General features: G+C 38.0%; 1 protein-coding gene across 1 annotated transcript in view; it reads right to left on the bottom strand.

Annotated features, from left to right (window-relative positions):
- FRMD4A (FERM domain containing 4A) overlaps positions 1-6,113 on the bottom strand; it is a 171,339-nt gene extending 165,226 nt beyond the window's left edge. Inside the window, exon 1 of the mRNA XM_053465098.1 lies at positions 5,867-6,113. Within this exon, the coding sequence (XP_053321073.1) occupies positions 5,867-5,899 (33 nt within the window). The 5' untranslated portion in view covers positions 5,900-6,113. The remainder of the gene's footprint in view (positions 1-5,866) is intronic.
- Between the last annotated feature and the right edge of the window lie 21,530 nt (positions 6,114-27,643).

Below are 27,643 nucleotides of genomic sequence, written 5' to 3'. Positions count from 1 at the left end.
ATTTTAAAACTAGACCTTAATGACATCAGGGAGGATGTATAAAATGCCCTCAACAACATATTGTCATTTCCTCTGTTTTCCATCCAGCAGCAGGAAATGAAATTTGAGACGGACATTTTACAAGCACTGTGGAGCTAACTGGTATATTATACACCAAATAGAAGCAAGCACTTATTTACTGAGAACACAATCAGCCTCCAACATAAGCAACCACTAAGAGATGCTACAGCAAACAGAGTTAAAAGCTCTAAGTGAGTGCTATGCCCATACAAATCTTTATTGGGTAAATAGTAATTAACAAATTAGAATATGAGGCTCACAAATTTTCAAAAGGATTATTAGATAATAAAGCTGAATTTGAGTACAATATGAATGTCATCCAAATGTGGCAAGCATGTACAATTTGCATGTACATGTTACATTTGGCTTACATTTGGCTTGTGCACAACAAGACACATGGTAGTTATACTGCATCTCTACCAGGCAGATATTGTAAGGCAGAGGTTTCCAGATGCTCTGTGCAAGCTCCTTTCAAGAAACGCAAAAACAGACAATGTTAGAAAACTTAGTGCAGAAGATGAAAGACAAATCATGCTTACTTCCCTTCACAATCAGAAGGTGTCCTGCAGCGCCATCAGCTCAGCATTGGCAGAAAACAGTGGGACCCTGGTACACCCATCTACTACTCAAAAGTGTTCTTCCATGCCAAAAAAGACATAACTCTTGCAGCCAAAAAGACATAACCGACATAGAAGCAAGGCCAAGCGACTCAACTATTCTCAAAAAAAGAACTGGGGTGCAGAAAAATGGCAGCAGGCTCTCTGGACTAATAAGTCAACATATTCAAAAGTAACTATGTAACTATGTAACTATGTATATTAAATATTTGACTGTAGCAGAAGGTAATTTGTTAGCTGAAGGACTAGAGAGCGATACAAGAATGAGGGTTCGCAGGCAACAGTAAAGCATTGTACAGGTTCCTTGCAAGTTTGGGCTGCATTTCTGCTTATGAGGTTGGGATTTGGTCCGAATTAGTAGTCACCTCAATGCTGAGAAGTACAGGCAGATACTTATTCACCATGCAATATAATCAGTGAGGCATCTGATTGGCCTCAAATTTACTCTGCAGCATGACAATGACCACAATCAAACAGCCCAAGTAATTAAGAACTATCTCCAGCGTGAAGAAGAACAAGAAGTTCTGGAAGTCTTGATCTCAACATCATTGTGTCTGTCTGGGATTACATGAAGCGAGTGAAGAAACTGAGGCTGCCTTATTCCACAAAAGAACGGTGGTTAATTCTCCACAGTTTGGTACAATCTACCTGCTGAGGTCCTTAAAAACTATGTGCAAGTGTAACTAAAAGAATTGATGCGGTTTCATACCTGCCTAAATAGTTTCCACAGTATTGTACATACACACGTTTAACTAACAAGCTCTCTCTTTAGTAGGTGCAGTTAACGTGTGGTAATCTGCTGGTACTTTATACATAAATGTAATGTAAAACATAATGTATATATCGGTATATATATATATATATATATATATATATATATGCTCTATATAAAAATACCTGTATTTACAGTAACTACTGAGTCACACAACTGCACAGTTGCTCTAAATCATAAAGCTTATCCTAGGAGATCAATGTAGAAGAGGATGCATTTTTACATCAGTGCTTATTCATTTCATTAACACATACATATATACAGTTGCAAGTGAATCACAAACTAGGTTATTGTATGTACTGACTGTTATCATACACATCATTATTTGTTTAATATATGAATTGCAGAGCAGTTATCTATGCAAGAAATTGGGGAGCACAAAGCATTCATATGGATGAGAGCAGTCTTCTGTGTCTTGGCAATGGTACACTGTCATGGTTCAATGGCAACGGTACTGTCATCCTTCAATGGTTTTCAGCTCCATGGACAGTAACACCTCTCACCACAGTCATCAATGGATGCATAAACACATTTCCCAATAAAACACTACATGGAGAGCCTTGGACACTGATAATTACAATGTAATACAATGTGTATACTGATGGTGAGTGATATATCTAGGAAAAAGATGGCTATACATGTTAACTATTCTTTAAAATTGCATAATGTGCTAAAGAGGGGAGAATATCTGGGCTGTCTAAATATTAAGTAGTAAATATGATGGGGAAAACATCTAGTCAAATAAATAGTATGTAAAACAAATCCCTTGAACAAATACAGTGTTAGCGGTAGTTTATTTTCCAACACGGAAACTATATGTTTTTGCTTATTATTACCTTTGTTCCTGATACACTTACACACCCATTTCTATACGTTAAGACTATTAGGTCTAAAGGGGCGAAAACTGATGTCATTTCGCCAGCATCCCAGAATTCTGCTGGCAATACCACTGGGACCTCAATGAAATATGAAAGGCAGTCAACTACAAAAGCAAATTAAGCAGAGAATTAGAATCAGAAAGGGGAAGCTAAGCAAATATTCTCCTCTCCACAAAGATAAAGAGAGATAGAGAGAAAAGAAAGAGAAGGGAAAAAATAAAGAAAATAAAGAATGAAAATAGGAGATGGAACATAACAGTGGTTCTGACATAGAGAAAAGAGGGTATTTATATGGAGTAGGGGAGACAGAAAGGAATGGGACCGTTAATTAGTCATCACAAAGTTTACAGTAAGCAACATGACAGGCTGTATTATACCAAGATGCCAGGGATGTCCATCTGCTTTGACAGTTGCATTAATAACTGTACAGACACATGGGCACATTAAATATAAAAAGAAAACCAGAACCAAAAATAAGATGTAAAAGCTGAATGAATTCATGCAAATCTTTATACTGGTGACACTCGCCGCTGTCAGTAACGACATACATGTTTGAAGGGGAAAAAAGATCAAAATTGCAGAGCAAAATATGTGTTAGCTCTTTGCTTTAAGCCTATCCACATATCTCACAGGACAGTTTTACTAACCATTTCAGGATGTACAGCTGGTTGCATACATATTGATGAGACAGTTATGCTGACCCAAAACAGAAATCTTGAGTTAAGTATACGAAATGGAATAAGGTAATTACACCTTGCAATCCATTTTACTAGCACCCTTCCTGCAAATGGAGAATGAGCTGTTGTCTGTAGACTGATTGTTAATGTGTTGTGTTGCTATGTCACAAACTTATCCTACACAGCATGTGGCTTTTTCAAGTAACCACTATGGTGAATAGAATAGGTATGGCATGTTTTTCCCTGTTAAAGAAAGAAGAGGTATGGCTTTTTTCAGTGTTAAAGCAAACTGATGCCCATTTCATGGAGAACTGTTGTTTGTTCACAGAGGCTGCCAGTTGGCATTGGTAAGTAGTTGGCATTGGTAAGTAGGCAGTAACATGGCCATACATCCCAATACATTTTCCCCTAGTGGCTGGCTTCAAGTTTAAATCCTTGACATTGACACCTAACTCTGCAACACTGGCTACGGGCACTTTTTTAAAGTGCGATTAATATTAAGGATGTGGTTATAACAAATTGTACAGGATAAGGACCAAGAGAGGGGAGTTTGGTGCCTCCGTACCATTGCCCTGTGAACAAAATGTTTAATATCTTCTCATTGAATATCTGAGGCCTTGGCAACTATGTATAAACTAAAGAAAAATTGGTGCTGTGTGGTGAGTTTGTAGGAGTTCAGCCTGTTGGTATCTAACCTATAGATGTGTCTGCTCCAAGTTTTGCACATTGCAATAGAATTGGTCTACTTTTGCCTTGTTCGATACAGATGGATATATTGGGAAGTGTATTTTCAAACACAGCACACATGAATCTTTAGCCTTACAAAGTAGTTATATCCAATCAGAATACAAAAAAATTGTGGGTCATTTTCTCAGGTGCGCAATTCCTATAGTTTCCTCCTACTTAGTGATCCTTACCTAGTTATTATTTTATGTATTGATTTATATAGCAGCTTCATACCTTAAATAGCACCTTAGTATGACAAAAAAGGTGAATGGGTAGTTCCACCATTTTTTTTTTTTACTCTCTTTTTCCTCTAATCTGTTATAAATTCATTCATCAGTGCTATTACAACACTTTAACTGTACGATCTCTTAACCAGAGAGGTCTATGTAACTTCAGCTTGCTTTTACATGCTCAATTTCAAAACCTCTTCTCCTCAAAGAACTTTACAATGTAGCACCGACCCAACCCTCCTTTTATACATAAATAAGCTGCCAACATGACTATTTACAGCTGGACTCTTTGTCCTGATTCACCTGTACCCTACCCTTTAAGTATTGTATGTTATATGGTATGTTATACCACATTGGGCTCATTTTTGAAACACGATCTAGTACTTAAGACATACTCTAAATACATGTTATGTATTAAGTAAAGCTAGCATGGGAACATCATCTCTATAATTCAGGAACGCTTCCCAATATATATATATATATATATATATATATATATATATATATATATATATATATATATATATATATATATATATATATATATATTTATATATTTACATACTTATTTAGATATGCTTGGCCCTTTGGACTTTAGAGCAGGGTGTGTGTAACAGTAAAACTGTGGTTATGTATAAAAAAGATATATATATATGCTTTACAATTTCAAGTAGGGGTGATATATATATATATATATTATTCCACATATCATTAGTAAATTAGGCTTCACAATAAGAGAACTAAACTTTACATCTATTTACTGGATATTTAGGTGCCTGTCTAGTGCTGGCTCATTTGATGGGAAAAATCTTCTGATGATAGTTCTCTATGCGATTAGACAGAACTGCTCATCTATCAGCAAATTGTCACAGATGGTACATTAATAGAAGGCTGATAAATGATAACTGTTTTCTCTGTGGTCTTTTATCTTGTTGAGGCAGGTCTTGTCTGTAGATCTAAGCGTACTTTGTATTACTGAACATGAACGAGAGCCAATATAGAATCAGAAATACAAGAAAAGCATATCGGAATAGGGTTGTTTTAGAAACAAATCCTAATATATATGGCATGTCTGACCTTTAATCTTAACCATTCTTTATTGTTCACCTCTTAGGCAATCCATGGTTTGTGATAGCACCACAATAAGCTACTTCTGCAGGAGCCTGGGCCAGAATACAGAAGCAATACTAAGACAGGTGTATAGTCTTTATAGGGAATGACTAAACCAATGCTTTACATTTCAAGCAGGGTATGTTCCCCAAGACATCCACTATCAATGTTCTCTTTACAATATTTAGACTGAACTAAAGTACATCAACCAAAAGGGCAGTGCTTGTATGGTACCTGGATGGTGGCCAATGCACTTCTCTTTAGGACTAGGCGTTTTGTACTTTTGATGGCAGCTTTATCAATTATGTCTTCTCTAAGCAAACCCTGAACTCTGCATAATCCATAAACCACATTGCTGAATCCAGAACACCTGACATCAATTCTGTGCAAGTTAGCCTCATGCAGGCTGTAAGAGAGGGTCCACACATGTAACGGCTTTTGTGGGATGCCAGCCATACATGATGTACCCCATACATATCATTTCTAGTCCCAAATCCTGCTGTGCATTAATTGCATCCAACAAACCGCATTCAGCACATCACCGGTGTGTTCACTGCCTGCACATCATGTGTAAATTGCCCCTAACATACACAGTGACTGCTTACTGCCACCTGCACCGGGCACAATACTTGTCTCCAAACTCGCGTAGAGCGACCAGCTGCCTCCTCTGCTGCCCTCCTGCCCACAGCCGGCTGTACCTGGACCGGTGCAAGCCAGAGCCGCTACCCCCCACATCCATCATTCCTGTCCAGCCAGCGCACCCCAAGGCAGTGGAAACACATAGATGTGAGCCTACCTTAGCTCTCATGGGAGATAGAAGCCCTTCCATTTTGATCTGCTCCTCATACCAGCCCTAATCCCCAGGTGTGGCTGTATATTGCTCCTTATGCGATCATCCCAGGTGCGCGCTAACAAAGTAACAGCCAGAGGTGGATGGGTCGCGCAGGTCGAGTGTCCACCACCGTCGGTAGGTATGATCCCGCACACAGCGCACGGGCTGCCTTCAGCAAGGCTGACACCGGAGCCAGCGACTGGCGAGCCCGCTCTTACGTAATGCACGGAGCCCGGGAGAGGGGAGCGAGTCACACGGGAGGACTCGGAAAGGAGCGCTCATTGTCCTGTGCGAGCGCTGAGTGGAGATGGCCCCACCTCTGTGGGAGTAACGCTAGCGGGAGCTTATGGTCTGTCACAGTCCCTGCTTACACGGAGCAAGCTTTCTATACACAACCATATGGGGAATACCTTAGCTAACCTACATAAGCAGCATTTAAGTCAAAGGGATTCTTATTAAAGGGCTTCTTCTGAACATCCTCTGCAGGTAGCCACTGAACATTGAGCATAGTGTACATTGATATTATATATAATACACACACTATATATATATTATGTATATAGTGCCAACCTTTTACACAGTGCTTCTTACAGTACATACATTCAAGGGATTTGTAGATTTTATATATATATATATATTATCTACAGATTCATGTCCCTTGAATGTATGTACTGTAAGAAGCACTGTGTAAAATGTTGGCACTATATACATAAATGGTAATATTAATACTAATAGCGGTGGTTGTGGAGCTGAGAATGTACATATTTCAAAAACATTCCTTGCTTTTATTTTTCTCTATAGGGCTGGGTTCTATAATGCGGAATATAGGTGCAAACAGCAACATATAACGGACAGCTACCCACATATAGTTTCCTGATCGCCACTCTCCCACCATGCATTGATTGACTGCTCCAATAAAGTGAAGACCTTTCACACCACAAGCGACATGCATTCCCATTCCAAGTAAATGAAGCAGACATCATCCGATCGCCTCCAATCAATGCAAAAAAACAAAAAAACTGCTCTTTTTTCCTTCTGCATTATTAACTCGTTTTCTTGCCCTGAAGCACCAAAAACGCAGCTCTGGAGCATGCTTTTTCTCCTCTCTGGCTCTTTACAGACCCAGGAGACTTACACCCTCACAGATTTTTGTGTCATTAATATTCATTTCAAAACACCGGCTTTACTTACAAGTATTTTTATAAACTCCGCTCCTCATTAAAGCCTCACAAATAAAATAGACCATAAATCATAAATGAGCCATTGCTTCCGTAGGATATTAGCATGATTGCTTCAGCAATACATAGATCATGCTTCATATGCCTTCTTGTCATTTGCATTCTCATTCTGCATCGGATACATGCAAAATCTTTAAACATTTCCCTTACTGCATATACTATCGACGCACACTTGGGTTCTGTGCAATTGGATCAATACCTGGGCCTTGTATTATAATAACTGCTATTAGATCTACTAGTTCTACAAAACAGGCTGATCAAAAAGGATACATCTTACCCCGTAACATAATGCTTATTTTGGCACCACAGATATTACATTTGCATTCTGATAGAATCACCAGAGGCTTGGAATAGGAACGTAACCAGTTTGATGAAGAAAAACCATAGTTACTGCTGTTTCCAAGCAAAATGCTTTTTCTCATGTCAATTTAAAGAAAAAACAACATTTACTGCTCTATTATAGAATGTTCTATATGGAGGGTGCCATCCTGGTTCATCTCCACATCTAACTTAAAAGCATTGAGTAGATACACGTGATCAGTTACCCATCTTACAAATAATTATTCATATTTCCCAAGGATCTGTGAGTAGTATGAAAAAAATGGCTTGCTTATTATTTTGGAAATCACATATTTAGTGAATACACACTCATTTGAACTCATGCACTGGTTTCAGATTATATGGGCTCCCAGTGCATTTCATTCTTGTGGCCCCATTCAGTACTCTAATAACACCATAAAAAGGAAGGGGTTTTAGAAAAAGAAATTGAGTATTGGGCATTCTCTCACTATACCCCTTACCCGTCTTTTCTTTTTGTACAATGGGCAACTGTTTTATGGTTTCAAACTATTCATACGTAAGGCATAGTTAATGTTGGAAGGCTTCTTTAAATGAATGAAACAAATTGAATTCAAATACTTATAGCATCATTTTTAATTCTTGGTTTACAGGAGTTGGAAACAACTGAATTTTACTTAATAAAACGTGCAGGGTTTGAAGAGAAGGCCAATTTGATGCTTAATCCAGTAATCCAGCTAATTTCTTCACTGTAGTCGAAATTACAGTTAAAGAAAAAAACATTTGTAATATAACTCATTATCATATGGAAAATATCTCCACTGTGCATCATAACTTGCCTTGCATCATTATGTGTCAAAATGCGTCAGCATTTTCATTGTATATTAACTGAATCCCTGTATGATGTCATAGTGCTTTGTCAGTGGACATTGCAATTAGTTTACTTGTTGGTTAATCTATCTATCTATCTATCTATCTATCTATCTATCTATCTATCTATCTATCTATCTATCTATCTATCTATCTATCTATCTGGATGTAAACCCAGTGACACAAAAGTCAAATTTCAACAACAGTTCTAATGCATCTGCTTTGACAAGTACGGCTTGCCTTTTACTGCAATAATCTGAACCGGCTAAAGATAAATTGCATGTTCTTACAAAGCAAACCCTCTCAAGTGGAGAAGCAGTTGAATTGTCCTAGCAGTGTCTTCTGAAAAATGTTTTTTCCAGCACGATGATTTGCCCATATTCTTTATAAAAAAATGTTTCAAGCTTTTCAACACTGGATGTTTAAGAATAATGTTTGCTGTGTGTTCTACAGAAGCAAAGGTTATTTTAAGCATCTGTTGAAATTTTTAGGAGAGTGCCTTAGCCTGTACTTTTTCAAGTTACAAAACCTTGTTTCTTTCGCAGTTGGCTGTACGTCTAAAAACCCAGATTATATATGTGAATGACTACCTATCTAAGAAGAGGAGGCTGTGACCTGCAAGGTGGCCTCATCTTATTATAGATCAACCTTGTTACACAAAGCTGATTCTCTGCAGGCTGTATCAGGTTGATGTCTTGTACTTTTAAGTGTCAGGTTTGTAGAAGTAAAAAGATGCATCGCCGTCATTCCATGCTCTCTGGGCCTGACCTAAGTGAAGTCATAAAGGGACGAGTGAAAGCCCAGGCTCTAGAGACCTGGTACTTGGGTGGTTCACAAAACAGTACAAAAAAAGCACATCAGAGGACCAAAATTGTAATTCACATGATTTTGTGTGCACAAAAAAGTAAAAAATGCCCTTCTTCGCTTACCTCAATAGTAACCGTGTAATATTTTAGGTCATAGAATTACTACTCGTTTAGGGTCTGCAGAGACAGCATGTAAAAGTGGGCACACAAGGAATCTGGTCAGTGTATAAATGTTACCTAAACTCTATATTACTCTAGACATTTTGGATTTGGTGTCCCCAAATCTTCATGTTACAGCAGACCAGTAGATATCACTGGTAATGAGATATAAGACTATAGTTTATAAAACTAATAAGAGTATTCTGAAAATCTGGAAACGTAGTGCATGTGTACATTTATTGTTCCACTGCTGCAATATTATTCTGAGATAAAAAAAACACTTTCTTTTAACATGGATATCATTGGTGCTCCTGCTGTTTAACTATGTAGAACATTTGACTATAACAATTAAAGCAAATTATTAAAAAGTTATTATTTGAAATTTAAATAAGTAATATAAAAGATCTATGCCAAAATATATCCTTTAAATTAATCTCTGTGAAAAATTATTGTGATAATATCTAACTATGTAATTGGAGCATTAATGGTCTAGAACATACTAATGTTCCGTTCGTCTATTTTAAAGGCTAAATTAGCACAAGCAATCTAAAGTCTCAAGTAACTTACGATGATATAGAGGTGAGAATATTAATAAATCTGTCGTCTGTGCAATTGTTAGAGGAACGATTAGTGCCTGTTATTCCTCTGCTGGTTTTGATGTTTAATCATTTAATGTAGGTTTTCCCCGATTATATGAAGAATATATATATATATATATATATATATATATACATACACACAGTATGTAGCTAGTTTATTTAATGTTTTGTAAGGATGATTCATGTTTTTTGTGATATCATAAGCCTTTATGATATATTAATGTTCTAAGGAACTTGCTTCCTAACATGGTATATCCAATAATGGTATATAAGTACTACATTAAACTCAGACACTAAGCTTTTCTTTCCTGTAATTAGCCTGTGGTAGAGTATTTTTTTCCATTGTGTTAGGTGGAATTATTTTACATCAATTGCTTAAAATAGATCTACTACCTAGACAGATATATCCTGGAGTTTTGCCATAGAAAATGTTTGCAAGAAGCCAACAAGGTACAGTTCTGTAACCCAAATATCTCTTGATGTCTGATGAGCAGGACACAGAGGACTGGTCTTTGGAACCACACTCCCTCCCATACATGTAGCCTGCATCCATATGTATGTGTGTAGGAACCATTACATACGTTATGGTGGGTGAAGGTGATGGAAACCCTTCCATTTAAGATTAAGGGGTAGTAGAAGTATTATTAAACACTCATCTACAGACACCAGACAAGCCAGAAGGCTTGTTTTTCCCTCAGAAATCTCATGATGCTGCCACAACCACAAGGGATTCTGGGTAGGCGCATGCACATAAGGTGAACAATGATCACCTTTGCCTCTATATCCACTTTATACATGGATCCCTTGAAAGTAATTGCCCGCTGTACAAGACAGCCTTTAGACAAAATTCGGGAAGAGATGCAATAGCCAGATCAACACCACTCATGGATAGATGTTTCGTCCATGGGACTCATGGGGCTTAACAGTTGAGGCTATTGTGTAGGAACCAAAATATTAAAGATGAGGCATTTGATCCAACCTGACGCCTGCTCGCATCCCTTCCCTTTTTGCTATAATTTTCCTACTTTTAGTCCGATGAAAGTGTTATTTTTTTATATATTTTAATAAGTGTAAAAAATATGTTTTTATGTGATATATTGAGTGATAGAATTTAAATAATTAACCTGAAACATGTTTTTATTCTTTGTGCTATGTGGTTGTTAAACAGCCTGAGGTAAAGAAAATCTTAAGTTTCATTTAATTGAAAGTTTCAAAGTACACTTCAACCATCACATTAAAACATGAAATCTTCACACAAATGTTTATTGTGTGGTGAGCAAATGTTAGCTCAGGCTATGCAACCAAGGAGACATATTCCTCACAGCAGAAAACAACCACTTTGTCTGTAGGAAGATAACACAAAGCACATATGGATATCCACGAGAGTTCAAGTTGTGTCTCTTAGGACCAGTAATCATCAGTATGGTCAGGACTTACCCTGCTTTAACTCTAATACAAAACTGGAACATACGAATAATGGGGCTGTTTCCCATGTTTACATACACGTTAGAGGGCAGAAGAAATGACTCTCAATGTTACTATAGTGAAACCATGGATATGTGAATTTTACAATAAAAAGCCAAATTGGTTATTCTTTTCCTTGAGCTCTCCCAGATGAGTATTTTTTTACCTGTTTATTTGAACTTAAATGTATGGCCTCAGATTTAAGACAAAGCGGAATAGTTATTGACATAGTCTTGTTTATATATATATAGGCTGAGAATGAGAATAAGGGCTGATCCTTAACAGTATGTGCATCTATTATTCCACATCCAAACGCATGAGATTTCAGTATTAAAATTAAACGTAATTTGGCATAAATTATGTAAAAGTTGAGAAATGAAACCAAGTCACAAATCTTCTTCATGGAAATACACGATCATAATATTTTGTTTTGTAATATGCATAAATAAAGCAGTGGTGTTGAATATTTATACAAACGTGATTTGGTAGTTGTAACAATACAATGCATACAAAATCAGGCAGCAATCCTTTGGACCAAACACGTATTAAGCTATTAAGTCACACTACGAATACAAACCTCAAGCAACTGCAATTGAACTCATTCGGTATGGCCTAAAAGGTAAATTAATTGAAAACACACACGTCAGTTGTTATATTTTACACTATACAATGTAGGTGAGAGTGAGATCTATACACTTGATGATGGAAAACTGCATCGAAATATTATTTGATATATACAATTGCTGTCAATATGACTAGCTCTATGTAAAGTATATCTATGTATATCCATGTATGTATACCTATGTGCAAATGGCAGGTTACATCTGTTGCTTTCCACTTAAACAACATGAAATAGATGTTTACTTATTTATTAAAACATTGCAAAAATATTAATTTTCTGAATGCATCATTCGCTCTATAAAAGAAGATTCTGATCTTTCATCTACATTTTTCCCTTTTACTCACATACCTCCGATATGTCAGCACTACGGAATTTGATGGCGCTATATAAAACGATAAATAATAATAATAATAATGTATCCCAATTTTTATGGGACAGTCACAATTATAGGGCATTATGGGCATTGTGGATGAAGGGCTGGTTGAGAGATCCTCTGATCTCATCTGACCGGCTCAGGGAGATGTAAAATCAATGGAGGTCTGCTCTGTTGCCACACAGAAGCCCCCACATGGGTACTCTGAAGATTTACTGGTCTTGCCAGGTTCATCCCCACTCCTGTGTCTGTCATCTCCCCCCTGGGACTTGCCATACACCTCTCTGTCTCTAGCTGCAGACTTACACACTTGTCCTGACTTGGACATCTGAAATGTTGGGAGGATGTAATCACTCAGTGTGGTCATTTAGTTTTAAAGGTTATACCTTAGAGGATCATCTACATCAACAAATATGGGTTTAATATAGACTTGAGATTTTTTTTTATAGTTGGCATTATCTTATGCCAATATGTATAGCCTTATACATATCACATGCATGCCCTTACTGTATTGACCTCTACTGCTTCCATTAGAAGGCTATAATACAAATTCACTATCCTTTCTCTTTTTCAGAAACATACAACTTCCTGGCACACAATTGTACAGAGCTAGAGAATATGTTGTGTCCATATAAATCAATAAACAATTGTACTTTGCAGAATTAATTTTAAATACATTTACATGTTTCTGTTTAGTTTTTCCTGAAAATTGCTTAGTGTAAGTCATGCATGGTTTTAGTAGTCCCATAAAAGTGAGTACACCCCTCACACAACACTGAAGAAATGATACTCTGCTACAATGTAGTGAGTGTACAGCCTGTATAACAGTGGAGATTTGGTGTTATCGCTCTCACACTCTCTCATACTGGTCACTGGAAGATCAGCACAGCACCTCATGGCAAAGAACTCTCTGAGGATCTGAAAAAAAAATTGTTACTCTACATAAAGATGGCCTAGGCTATAAGAAGATTGCCAAGACCTTTAAACTGAGCTGCAGCACAATGGGCAAGACCATACAGCGATTTCACAGGACAGGTTCCACTCAGAACAGGCCTCGCCATGGTCAACCAAAGAAGTTGAGTGCACGTGCTCAGCATCATATCCAGAGGTTGTCTTTGGGGAAATAGATGTATGAGTGCTGCCAGCATTGCTGCAGAGGTTGAAGGGGTGGGGGGCGGTCAGCCTGTCAGTGCTCAGGCCATACACAGCACACTGCATCAAATTGGTCTGCATGGCTGTCGTCCCAGAAGAAGGCCTCTTCTAAAGATGATGCACAAGAAAGCCCGCAAACAGTTTGCTGAGGACAAGCAGACTAAGGATATGGATTACGGGAACCATTTCCTGTGGTCCGATGAGACTAAGATGAACTTATTTGGTTTAGATGGTGTCAAGCGTGTGTGGCGGAAACCAGGTGAGGAGTACAAAGACAAAGGTGTCTTGCCTACAGACAAGCATGGTGGTGGGAGTGTCATGGTCTGGGCCATGAATGCCAACATGTACTGTGACATGTACATGTACTGCGGCATAATAAAGCAGAGCATGATCCTCTCCCTTCGGAGACTGGGCCGCAGGGCAGTATTCCAACATGATAACAATCCCAAACACACCTCCAAGACGGCCACTGCCTTGCTAAAGAAGCTGTGGGTAAAGGTGATGGACTGGCCAAGCATGTCTCCAGACCTAAACTCTATTGAGCATCTGTGGGGCATCCTCAAAAGGAAGGTGGGGTAGCGCAAGATCTCTAACATTCACCAGCTCCGTGATGTCGTCATGGAGGAGGACTCTAGGTGCAACCTGTGAAGCTCTGGTGAACTCCATGCCCCAGAGGTTTAAGGCAGTGCTGGAAGATAATGGTGGCCACACAAAATATTGACACTTTGGGCCCAATTTGGACATTTCCACTTAGCGGTGTACTCACTTTTGTTGCCAAGTTTTAGACATTAATGGCTGTGTGTTGAGTTATTTTGAGGGGACGGCTGTACACTCACTACTTTGAATTGTAGCAGAGGGTTATTTCTTCAGTGTTGTCACATGAAAAGATATAATAAAATATTTACAAAAATGTGAAGGGTGTACTTTTGTGAGATACTGTAGATACAGAGAGATCAACTTCCATCTCTGCTTGGTTCAGGAAACGCCCCATTGTGAACATGACAGCTAGTAATGCAGGGCATGTCAAGTGACACCACTGAGTGCCAGCCTCCAAAACCAGGCATGCTATGCCAAGAAGTAGGTAAGTGTATGACCTGCCACTTCTTTACTCCAGGGCTGTCCTGGGGAAGCTGGGACACCCAGTACTAAGACTGGCCCTGAAAGCTTATACCCTGTTGAGCGTCACGGAGGATCTTTTTAAGAGTTCCTGAGATGGTCAGCTTGGCAAGAACTTGCAGGGCTGAAAGGAATACAGAAGACCTTGGTGAGATAAAACTCAGTTTAATCATTTCATTCTTCTGTTTTGTCTGCAGGTGCTTTACCAATGTGTTATCCTCATTTAGGAGAATTTATTCAAAGCGATTAACTTACCTAGAGCTTCAGGACGCAAAAGATCATTTTCATGGTAAAATAAGGAAAGATAGGCTTTTGAATTTTGATTAAATTTTAGATCCAATATTACAGAGCGAATTAACATTCAGTCTGTCACAGGCTTTGCAAGGAACATTTTCATTGTTCCTCTCTATGCTCATAGCAACAAATGGCAAACATGTTTGCCTTGGGAAATAAATCAACTCAAATGGCTTATAAGATGATATCACAGATCTCAATGTCAAGGACTTCACTGTTATCCTTGTCAACATCTAGGCCAAATTAAACATCTGCTCCATAGTACCATGTTTGACAAATGCTTTTCATTGTATAACTTCCAAGAACACTGATCTACCGTTGAGGCTGTGATTCCTTTTTAATAACTCTTCTATATGAACATGTAGATCTGTATAAAAAAATAACAAAGCCACTTATTGCATCCTTTAAAAATAGTATTGTAGTTAATTACCTGATGTAAAATCATATGCATTAATTGATAACACGGCTCTGAATTTCATCAGTTACATAAACATAGATGTTGTTTGTATCCTTGTAATGGAGCCTATACCTAAAGCACCACAGGATAATGTAGTTTTTATTTATCCGTCATAAATATCTCTCATAACCAGTATAGTCTTATACATATATATATATACATATATATATATATATATACATATATATATATATATATATAAACACATACTGTGACAAACCCTGTAGCACAAGGGCCATAAACATCACAGTTAGGGGTCTTAAGCACAGTCCTCTAGGGCAATCATAGTCAGGAACAACAGTTTGAAGCAAAACAGTGCTTTATTTTTAATCGCTCAAACCCCAAAACCAAATCATAAAAACAAAACCTAGCTCCCAATTGGAGCCCTCTCTAACTAAACTATGCTGGTCCAGACTGACCAGCCTAATCACCCACTACCTCAACCTCCCAGCCAGACCCAGCTACGCCAGGCTCTGGAAAACCTCCCCCAGACAGCACACAAAATGTCCCGGCAGGTATTGCCTCACTTGGCTCCGGGATGGTCCTCTTGTGCAGGGCCTCTCCTTGCCCTGGGAGCACAGGGCACCTTCCTCTTCCCCCAACAGTCTCCCTGAGTATTAGGCTCCAGGGGTTTTTAATGTCCAGCCCCTGTGCCTGATGCCGGCCTCATAGAAATCCCGTACTGGATCCTGCAGACTTCTAGCCTCCTGGAAAAGCCGGCATGGATTTTCCACAGAATGGGGAAATGGAGCATTGGCCCACCCCGCTCTCCAATTGCTCCACCCCAGGGACCCATATGTATAATCTGCATAGCAGCTGTACTCAGATGCCATGCTAATCATCTCCCTGGGGTTCACAATCTCACAATACACAATATGTAGAACAGTGCTTAAGGAACCATTTGAACTTGCTGGTTTGTGATAATTCTGCTCAGAAGATGACAAGACAAAAGGTCTACAAATCCTTCAGGATTTCTCACAACATTTCCAAAGCCTTTAAAGAAAAGAAAAATTAGCAGAGGCTACAATAAGCCATAAGTCATAAAGTGCTCAAAAAGTCGTATCAGCCATAAACCACATAACCACATAACATGTTCACCTTAACATAGTCAAGCATAAATAAGTTAACAGTTTATTAACTAAGATGAGTTTTGAGTTATTTTACTACTTCAACCTAACTCAATTTGGCCAACTTTAATATAAAAATATGTGTTAAAATATGTCCATATCGGTAAAGTAGCGTGCTAACTCTACGATGCAAACTCAGCAGGTTCAGAAATGATTAGGTATGAGGGAGCTCGCCTTTATCTTTACCAGCTCCTTGAAAAGAACAACCCCTTATTTTATTGGGTAAGTAATAGTACAGGGTAAGTAAGGATAGTAATACCGTGTTTCCCCGATAGTAAGACACCCCCGATTGTAAGACGTATCGGGAGTTTCAGAGGGGTCGGCTAATATAAGCCGTACCCCGAAAGTAAGACATATGTCTTACTTTCGGGGAAACACGGGGGATTTGCCGGGTCCGCCACTCTAAGGGGCCGGGAAGTCCCCACCAAGGCCGGCCTTACGTGTCTGCGGCCGCACAGGATTTAAATTAAAACATCGGGGTTTTTTTTTTAACTTTATTTAACATCCTCCATGTTAAATAAAGTTAAAAAAAACTTTATTTAACATGGAGGATGTTAAATAAAGTTTTTTTAACTTTATTTAACATGGAGGATGTTAAATAAAGTTGAAAAACCCCCCGATGTTTTTATTTAAACCCTGTGCGGCCGCAGACCCCTAAGGCCGGCCCCTTAGAGCAGGGCCGACCTTTGGGGTGTGCGACCGCACAGGGCGCCACACTCCAGGGGGTGCCAACCTGCGGCACCCGGCACCCCTCCAGAGACGGACAGTAATGTCCGCCGCTGGAGGAGCAGGCTCGCAAGGGAGCGGTATCGGAGGTCTTTAACAGACCTCCGGCTCCCTTGAGTGATTTTAAGCCGGGTTCAACCCAGCTTAAAATCACTCAAGGGAGCCGGAGGTCTGTTAATGACCTCCGATACCGCTCCCTTGTGATCTGCGCAGCAACAGCTGTTGTGCGCCGGGGTTTCTTGTCAGATCCCGGCGCACAACACTGAAGCCGCGCCCACCGCTGTCCGTGCCCTCTGACCCGGAAGGAGACAAGAACTGAAGAAGAGGAGCGAAGAGGAGGAAAAGAAGCTGAAAGAAGAAAGGAAAGGTAGGAAAGCATTAAGTGAGAGTGGATTGGTGTATATGTGTGTGGATTGGTGTATATGTGTGTGTGGATTGGTGTATATGTGTGTGTGGATTGGTGTATATGTGTGTGTGGATTGGTGTATATGTGTGTGGATTGGTGTATATGTGTGTGGATTGGTGTATATGTGTGTGGATTGGTATATGTGTGTGGATTAGTGTATATGTGTGTGGATTTGTGTATACGTGTGGATTGGTGTATATGTGTGTGGATTGGTATACGTGTGGATTGGTAGGTGTGTTGATTGGTAAGTGTGTGAGAGTGATGGGTGTTATGCTGTACCATTTCCAATGTCTTTTTCATGATCTAATTATGCTCTAAAAGTACATCATAACTCCCATCACTCTCAATTTTTTCCCAATATAAGACATACCCCGAAAGTAAGACATAGTGGGGCTTTTAGGGATAAAAAGAAAGTAAGACACTGTCTTACTTTCGGGGAAACACGGTAACAGCATTGTACAGAAGGACATAAACTTGTGTTGAGGAAAGACTCTGAAGGCAATGTCTCTGTGTCACTGATATAGTATTTTGAAATGCTGCAGATAAAGGTTGATTAAATATTGAAGTAAAATGTTATTTTTATGGCTATATATTAAATAATACATGCCTGTGACAGGCCTGTTGAGTAATATAGGTAATTTGCAGTGATACATTCTAAGGTTAGCAGATATTTATATAGCGTTTCAAAACCATGTTATGATGTGCTTCAAAAGTGATTTGTTTAGTTAATGTTTTCACAATGTGAAAGGATCAGGTTTTCTTTTTTGTAATGTCATTTATTTCTGATTATATTTACACACAAACCCAATAATATTAATTTTATAACATGCTTTTAGCAAGGGCGGAGTAAGTTGTGTATCAATTATATAATGTATTAATTACAGTACAAAAATATTTCAACTAGTGAATGTAAACCACAGATTAGGCAGCTGCCTAGAAATCCTGGATCTACAGGGTAGAGAATATGAACAACCAAAGAACAATGCCTGCTAGAGTTGGCAGAACAACAATCACATATGTGTGATGGTCTCAGCTGTGACATTAATGTGCAGAACATGGGCTCTGATATTACACACTGATAGGTATCATACAGGACTATAAATGACTAGGAATAGTGCCCCCTATTTGCAGCCCTCCCAATCCCATGTGATTAAGGAAGCAACACATACTAAATCACTGTCTCGTACCTTGCTTGAACCACATTCTCTACTCCTGCAGGTTACGCTTTAAGCCCTCCTTGCTCAAATCCAGCGCCTGACTGGTGATGACGGGCTGTGATGACGGGCTGGTGACGTACCTGAGGCCAATGGCTGGATAAGTGCAGCCACATGCTATGTTTTTATGGACGCACCTGATCTGCTGTTCCAGTGTGTGGCACTGTCAACTACAAGCCCACTGGGCATTTGCAGGGTGTGCCAGGTGTCCGAGCTGGGGAAGCTGAAATCTGAACTGCACTCCATGCAGAATTTCTTCTGCTGGTTATTTGGAAGGCAATCTTATAGATTTTATATGTAACAGGATAATCTGATAGTATTGCAAATCTCCTTTGTTATTGTATGTGTATCTAAATTGTTCTACTACTGTAACAGCGCTGCGGAATCTGCCGGCGCTTTATAAATAAATGTAATGTAATGTAAAACGTTTCGCTGTATTGTTGGCTCAACGCCATCATCTCAATTTAACATTTTTATGTGTTTTTTTTTTAAAAAGAACTGTCTTTTTTTCGCCAACTTTACATCCTGGAAGCATTTGTACCTGACCCCTTAGCATCAGTTGTCATAAATTAGAGCAACATTGTTTTTACCCAGGTGGCAGTTTCATGCTGTTTTGTGTCTGTATTTTTACTGCTGTGATGAGGGATGTAATTGATGATCTTTTGTTACTGGAAAACAAAACAGCTGAACATCATTATAACAATGTTTAATCTCTATGAATGCTTTTCTTACAGTAAACTCATATTTAAAATGTGAAGGATATTTTTAAACAGCTTGACTATTAAAGTTTAAACCTAAACATTGGGACATGATCCTTCATGAGGATAAAGTTGCGCAAGCAGTTAAAAGAAAACCGGCATACACATGCATTCCATATTTGTCAACATTCTGAAGATGGAACACAGCAGTGATGTCATCTGCAGATGAAGTTGTGCCATCACTCTTCCACAGGGGGGCTGGCACCTTCTGGTCCGAGGAAGAAGTACAGCTGAGTGGCATCATCTCTATGACTCCTCCTCTGCTGGCCCAGTAACTAACATACACACTAGCAAACACATAAGCATACACTTAATCTCACACACATACACACTCGCTTTAACACCCATTAACACATATACAATCCCTGTAAAACATGCTTACTCTCAAACATACTCCATCACACCCTTTTCTTGCCTGGAGCCCGTCCATGTAGTTGCTCACACACCATTATGTGATCCCATTGTCCCTGTTTGAAGAATATTGGAATGGCCTTTAGGACAATTGTTTCCTTGTAAAATCTGCATTCTGTATGCACAGAAAAGAAAACACCAAGCTTTTGACACAATGATCTGGACACTAGTAGCAAAATTGGGGAGTTTGACTCAAAGTAGTCAGGAAACAACACAGTCAACACAAAGTTTGTGGGTTAAAAAATAAATCTTAATAACCATTAACTAAAGAAATGAGCTGTTTTTGTTTCAAATGCAAAATATATTCCACTCCCTGCATTCAACAGCAAGCCTCAAATTATCATGTAACACTAACCGCAGGAGTAATTCTTGTTCCAGGGATCAAAGAGGGGCCTTCTGAGTGGCCAGAGGCCATTATGAGTTGGTTCCAGGACACTGCAGGAACTCCATCTGTCCCCTCTTGTTTCATTACTGGCTGTAGGCCACTGTCCTAGCAGTTTTATTTTTAATTCTTAGAAATCATCATAACGGTGGTTGAGCTCAGCCGTCCATGTGATCAATTACAACAACTTTTAACTAATATGCACCTATGAGATGAGTGGACCTGTGTTATCATCTTGGAAATACAAAGGCCATGTATTCATGTCTATAACTGTGTGTGTCTTACTTAGATGTTCAATGCACTATTTGGCATGCAAACATTTATCTATGAAAATAAGCTGATTTGCAAAGTTGCTCAGAATATTTCCAGTTGCCTCGGGGTTTGTTTTGCATTATTTTAAAGGTAAATGTGTTTAGAAACACATAGTAATGTTAAGAATATATTAAGTGTGTTAGCATTTCTAGCTTTTTATCGTGCTTATTCACGTGCTTATCAATAAATCATTGATAAAATAGCAATCACTATTTATACGTAGCATTTTATTAGATTCAATATTGAGTCAATCAAAAAACGCCAAAAAGATTTGTGTGTAATATTTTTTTGTTTACAGGATATACTGTACAGGCTGCAAACGGTTTTTGTTACATCACATTAAGATCACAAATGGTATTCAGTATGTCAATGTTACCGGTCTCAAACATGAATGGATGAGAGGCAGTAACAGTAGAATAGTGAGAAGCAGAAGCCTTTATCATTTAGTGTCATCCCTGGCTGCTGTCTACCACTTTACATGTCTGTACAACGGACGGCATAATACATCAATCAATATAACACAAAATGAGGATTAATTTATAAATCTAGTAAAGATACACTTCCAATGTATACCCAACTTTTTAACTCATTGTTTTAAGCTTGGTTAACTTTTTCGACTAGCATTGCTCAATACTTGCTTTTAACTGAATAGATACCAGGATGAACCATTATACATGTTTTACATATCAGTTTTAGTTAATCTTGCATTATTTAAGCTGTTTTGCATACCTGTAGAATAATGAAAAGCAGAAGCCTTTATCATTCAGTGTCATTCTAGCTCTTTGGTCTTTTTTTATTTCCACTCTGGCCGGAATGCCATTTCCCTGCCCATTATAGCCTCATATGCATACCTGGGAACTTCTGAGCTCCGGCTACCCTGAGCCTTCCCTTGCGGGACGCGGCCAGGACTGCCCACTGACATCATTGGGAGGTCCAAATGACATTTAAAGGGAAAATGGGTGGGTAGCGGGATGTGTCAAGACCCTGCTCCCACACCCCGAAGGAACCCGGAGAGTTCCCAGGTATGCTCATATGCCACATACAGGCTGCTTACAGAATACCTGTTACAGTCCTCCAAGAACTTGACTAAAAAGGTTTAGGGGCATTTGTAAACCTAGTAATTTCCACAGTCCACTTCCAGACCATCACATCCACATTGTAGTTAAAGTCCACCAGTCCTCAAAAGTGCCACCCTAGTCACCTGCTATGATCTACCATTTCATGCGTGTTACGGATGAGCTGAAACATTAACTTGTGTGGGGAACAGCTTCCCAATGTTAATGTTTGTCTACCATGTGAGTGAAATTACGTGAATCATGTAGGTTAGATAAAAGTTTAGTGTGAATAACCAGTTTATTTATGGGATGCTTACCCTGAAGGTTAAGCCATTTTTGTGTCTGATCTATGCTTTTCCTGGGAATTTACAAATATAATTTATGCACTGCAGACCTGCCTCATGCAGGATGGATTAAAGTAATGTACATACTAGCAAAGTCAGGGGATGAACTGGAACTGATGTCATAACAGTCATGGTTCTGGTATGCCTGAATGAAGAATTGCTCATTTCGGCGTTTCTGATTTATTTCTGTTAAACCAGATCATAGAGCCACAAAGAAAATTTCAAAGGTCTTGCTAAGATATTTTTATTATTATTATTATAATTATTAGGGTTTGCAATCATAAAAAACTGTCATATTCTGCAGTACTGTACAATTGGTAAACAGGATACCAATACTGCCAGTAGATAAATTACTTTTTGACCACACTAACTATGTATGTGTAAATTAGATACGCAATGTCTTTCCAGGCAGAGTAACTCAATTTATATTTTCATTGTGTATAGTAACTTGCACTGTAAACTGCTATATTGGGTATTACAATACATTATAGCACATTATTCCTTCATTTTAAATCATTCACTGAAAACAGAAGATCTTTCCTGACACAATTCAGCTAGTTGGGACCTATAACAAAAAAGCCACACAACTGAGTTATCTGTCTGAACAGATTTAAGGGCAAAATAGTAGAATAGAGCTTCTGGGTATCACAGTTGATTAACTAAGCACATATATAGATATTTTAGGGATGCACCAAAATATCAGTTGCCGAAAATATCTGCCGAACATAGCATTATCAGCAAAATGTCCCCCCCCCCAAAAAAAACGGCCGAACATAACCGATGTGGCAGAGCCTGTCCTGGTGTGTGCGTTTCAGTGTTGATGTGTGTGTTTGGGTGTCGGTGTGGCAGAGCCTGTGCTGGTGTGTGTGTGTCTGGGTGTCGGTGTGGCAGAGCCACTCCTGGGACTGTTGGCAGCTATATGAGAGGGATCTTAGATGATGCTAATATTTTATTTGTACATAAACTACGTTTTTCCTATGTAAAAGTAGTCCTTTTTATGAAACAGTATATACATAGATTAGCTCAGAGAATTCAGGATAGTGAAGTATGTCATGATTCTTTATCAGTAATGCTGAATAATTATATGGATGATAATCTTAGAAAAATTCCATTGAAATAACTCATTATTGGTTAGGAAAAATAGTTTTTGCACATCAAAGGCTGTAATATTCCCTGGAGTAGCTAACAAATGTGAAAGTCTACATGCACACCATTACAGCAACTTTATCACATGGACATTTCTGTACTACATTGCCCTGTGAGGCATTGCTCTAAAAGAAAGCATCATCCACAACCATGGAGATTAATATAAATACGATTCTGTAAAATCTTTACAAGAACCTTGCATGACCTAGAAAAATAAGTTGAGTTTCCAAACTCTTAGTGGAAGAATTGAATCTGTAGAATCCTGACAATCCAACAAATACAAAAACATATACGTAAAACTATACAAAGGGATACTTGACCCCTTTGAATTTTCATGTTGGCTGTTTTCCAAATGCATGATGGGATTCTTTCCACACCCTCCATACAAATCCAGAGCTGCCCCAGGGAAAGCTACATGCAGGGGACTGTTGTTCTTTTTAGAGCCAGTCTCTGACAGCATAGGAGCTTGCTGTGTCCAAATTATGCAGTTGGTTCATTTGTGCCAAGTGAAGATTAGCAACTTCTAACAGCTAACGATTAACCGCAAAGGCAAGTAAAAAGCCTTGGTAAAGCCTTACCCTCTAACTACACTCCATAGAATAAAGTGTCCCTAATTTGCAATTCGAAATGATATATTGTATTACTAACCAGCTCAAGGAAGATGTGCTTCAGCAAGAAATAAAGCTCACAAAAGTAAGTACACCCCTCACATTTTTTGTAAATATTTTATTATATCTTTTTCATGTGACAGCACTGAAGAAATGACCCTGCTACAATGTAAAGTAGTGAGTGTACAGCCTGTATAACAGTGTAAATTTGCTGTCCCCTCAAAATAACTCAACACACAGCCATTAATGTCTAAACCTTGGCAACAAAAGTGAGTATTTTTGTCTTTTTATCTTATAATTGAGCAAATACGGTATATATATATATATATGTATATATATATATATATATATATATATATATATATATATATATATATATATATATACACTGTATATATAGTTGCAACATCTGACATTTTTAGGGAACAACATGGCACCCTGGCTTATGCTCCAAATAGCTGGTAGCTTTGGACACATTTGCTTCCAGACTCAGGTACAACACAGACATATATGGAGTTCTATGTGCAGATCCATGTATGACACTCTGTGAACTTTTTGTGGCCCTCTAAAACCATATAGTAGTGAAGTTTACAGATTATGAGACTGTTGAAACTGCATTCAACTATTGAAATATGCATTGTGCATAATCTACTTATTTTTTTATTAACACATTAACATTACATTTTATAATAATGTTATGTAATTGGAGCTCATAGTCTAATTCGTTATGAATATCAGTACAGACCAACTGCAGGATGTGATGGAGCAGAATGGGACTCTTTGGATCCTGCGACACACACACACACACATATATATATAGTTGTTTGTGTAATGGTTTGTTGCGTTCCCTAATCCAAGTTTAAGTTTTAAAGGCTAATTGATTTTTGGAAAACTCTTTTGCAATTATTTGTTTGTTTTCCATGAAAACGTTTAAGCAATGCACAAGCATTTTCTATAACACAGTCATTAATAACAGAGTTTGATAACCATTCACCATACTTAATAAAAATCCTTATTCAGCTACAGGCCACACAGTAAAGTATACTAGAAGCTGCAGATCCATTATGGATGTTACATGCGAAAATAATGCTGATGGTTCGCTAAGTTTCACATCCTTGCCTTAAATTGACTTTGATACTAATAGCACATATTTTCTCTAGGACATTTAATGTGAAAGCTGAAATGTATTTGCCTTTCAAATGATGTGATCTGCTCTAGATAAATTTCCAAATTGCTGTGTCTGTGCAGCTCGGAGCAGTAAATAACCTTTACTTCTGCATTTCTTAGAGAAACAAGCAGCGGTCCCCAGTGGTATAAACTCATTGCAATCCAAATAGAATTCATCAATATAATTTACAAATGTTATCATATTAATTTTTCTCATTACAAGTGTGTTAAATTAAGCAGTGAGGCTCTTACTCTTGAAGCCTAGCATATCAACACACTCAGTTCATATAGTCAATATACGGAGAGGACTCTAGGGACGTCTGCAGATAAATGCTAACATAATACCTTAATTTACCTCACTTCAATTTCTCTTCTGAATATATTATACATATAATCAGGTTAACATTTTAATAAACAATTTCTTATTCTCTTGTCAAACTTCATTCCAGCATTGATGCTAAATAGGATGCAAGGAATTAGGATCAACGCTGGCTTGTTATATAAGAAATACAATGTTGTGTAATACACAATTGTTTGTGTTGAAGGATAAGCTGATACTATTATATTAAAACCAATGAAAGGAGAAAAAAAGATGGATTACTGGAGAAAGCTGAAATCCATGCTAAACTAAAGAACCATTATTTACAAAGAAAGACAAAATCTGGCGTGGGAGAAAACACTCTAAATAAAGATAAAAATGGAAAAATTAAAGCAGATCTTTCCGAAATCCTACATTTTAAAGTTCAATGCACGAAATAAACCTATGACATGGTTTTACACATTAGAATAAGGTATCTTAACTTCTCAGATCAGCACAATTATCTCTCCCTATTGAAAAGTTGCTGATTATTGTTGATAGGTTCATGAATGCAAATATAGGATTTGGATGATTATTCTTCCTCATTACATAATTTCCTTTCTTTTGTCAAGTTATTCTTCTTCAATGGTAGTTCTACCACCTATTGCCATTTATCTCAGTGTGACATGGGTAAAAATACATTTTATTATATCCCAAATATTTGTATCAATTGACAAAAGAACTCTACGTGGTTTGAACTTAATAAGGAGGAAAGCACTTCTGCTTTTTTACCAAGGGCATCTTGCAGCAGTGGATATTCCTATTATCCAAAGCCTTGAAATCATAACGTTCTACTGTAATGTTTGGGACTTGTCTGTGTTTAATTCTTGTACACAGTTTCTATAATTATTATTTTTGTTTTATATAGTGCCATAAATTTCCACAGTGCTGTAGTAGATGACAATAAATAAGGAGCGTTCTTGGTCTGGTCACAAATGTGGTGGATCTGGGGGAAATTTCTCTATAACAGTGGATCGCAGTATGAAGGGCCATATGACAGCTGCTATAATGAGTTTTGGACCATGCACAAGTTTGCCAGGTGGTTGTACAGAGCTGAGTGAAACACTGATAACCCCACCTCAGAAATTGTTTGTATTTTGAACATACTGTCAATGTCTTTTTCTGAAATATTAATTGAAGCCAGCTTTGTTTACACATTGTCTACCATTTATTGCATTGAATAGCATCAATGTGACATTTGGTGCTCGTTATCACTTTAACATTTTACAAGGAATTCAGTATCCCTTTCTAACTGAGAAAACATCACCATCTGTCCTATAATTTTATCCAATTTTAGTTACATTTCAGTAGACTAATTGCAAAATATAAAATCTACTTCCAATGATGGCTTGTACGCTATGGAAAAGAAACTATCTTGCTCTCATTACCTGTTAGGCATTAAATGCTCTACTAATTATGTTGCCATCAAGGGGTTTTATTCACTACGGTGGGAGTTTGCAAGTAACTTTCAATTCACTAACTACTTTAGCATTATAGAAGGACGGCGCTGGCTAGTTTCTTTTCTAAGAAGGGCTCAGCTGTGCCCACATAATGCCCAGAAGTAATTTCCAAGAAAGCTCACTGATATAACTCTGTGTTACAGAGGCCCAGCCAATCTATTCTTAAGCTGTTTAGAGCATTAAGAACTGAGAGCACAAATAGAGAGACCAGGGAGATCATTTTTTTAAATGTGTTTTATTTTTCATATTGTGTTATAACCAGGAGAATTACTACGTCATCGTTATCAGCATCTCTTTCCCCATAACTAAAATACTAAAATAATCTACATTCTGTAGCTATTAAAGTAAAATATGAAAATACATAAAATATGAAATTAGATAATACATTATCTAAAAAGAACATATGGAGGCAAAGGAACCAATTTCAGAGATAAAAGAATGAAGTCTAAACATTATATCAAAGCCAATCTTACAGCTCAGCAACAAAGCTTTCCATGCCTGAGGATGACAGTGAGAGCACAAATAGTTAACACAAGCTCTTATCCACTCTTGTTTTGAAAAGTAATTTAACCTAAATAGAAACCTGAATAAATCTCTATATTGGTTTTTATGTAGTACATTAATTACACTCTGGAGCCATCACTCTGGGCTCTCTATTCCCTTGTACTCTGCCTAACAATAGCATCGCTCACTCATGGTACTGTTTCTTCTCATCATCTCTCTCCAAGGGACGTTTTCATTGAAGTGTGTAGCACTAAGCAAGGCTGATTCTAAAGGGCATATCAAAGTATGGGTTTTTCCTGCGACAGTTATTTATCAA

This window comes from Spea bombifrons, chromosome 4 (genome assembly GCF_027358695.1).
Source record: "Spea bombifrons isolate aSpeBom1 chromosome 4, aSpeBom1.2.pri, whole genome shotgun sequence".
Classification (NCBI taxonomy): Eukaryota; Metazoa; Chordata; class Amphibia; order Anura; family Pelobatidae; genus Spea; species Spea bombifrons.
This window is presented reverse-complemented; position numbering and strand designations above follow the sequence as displayed.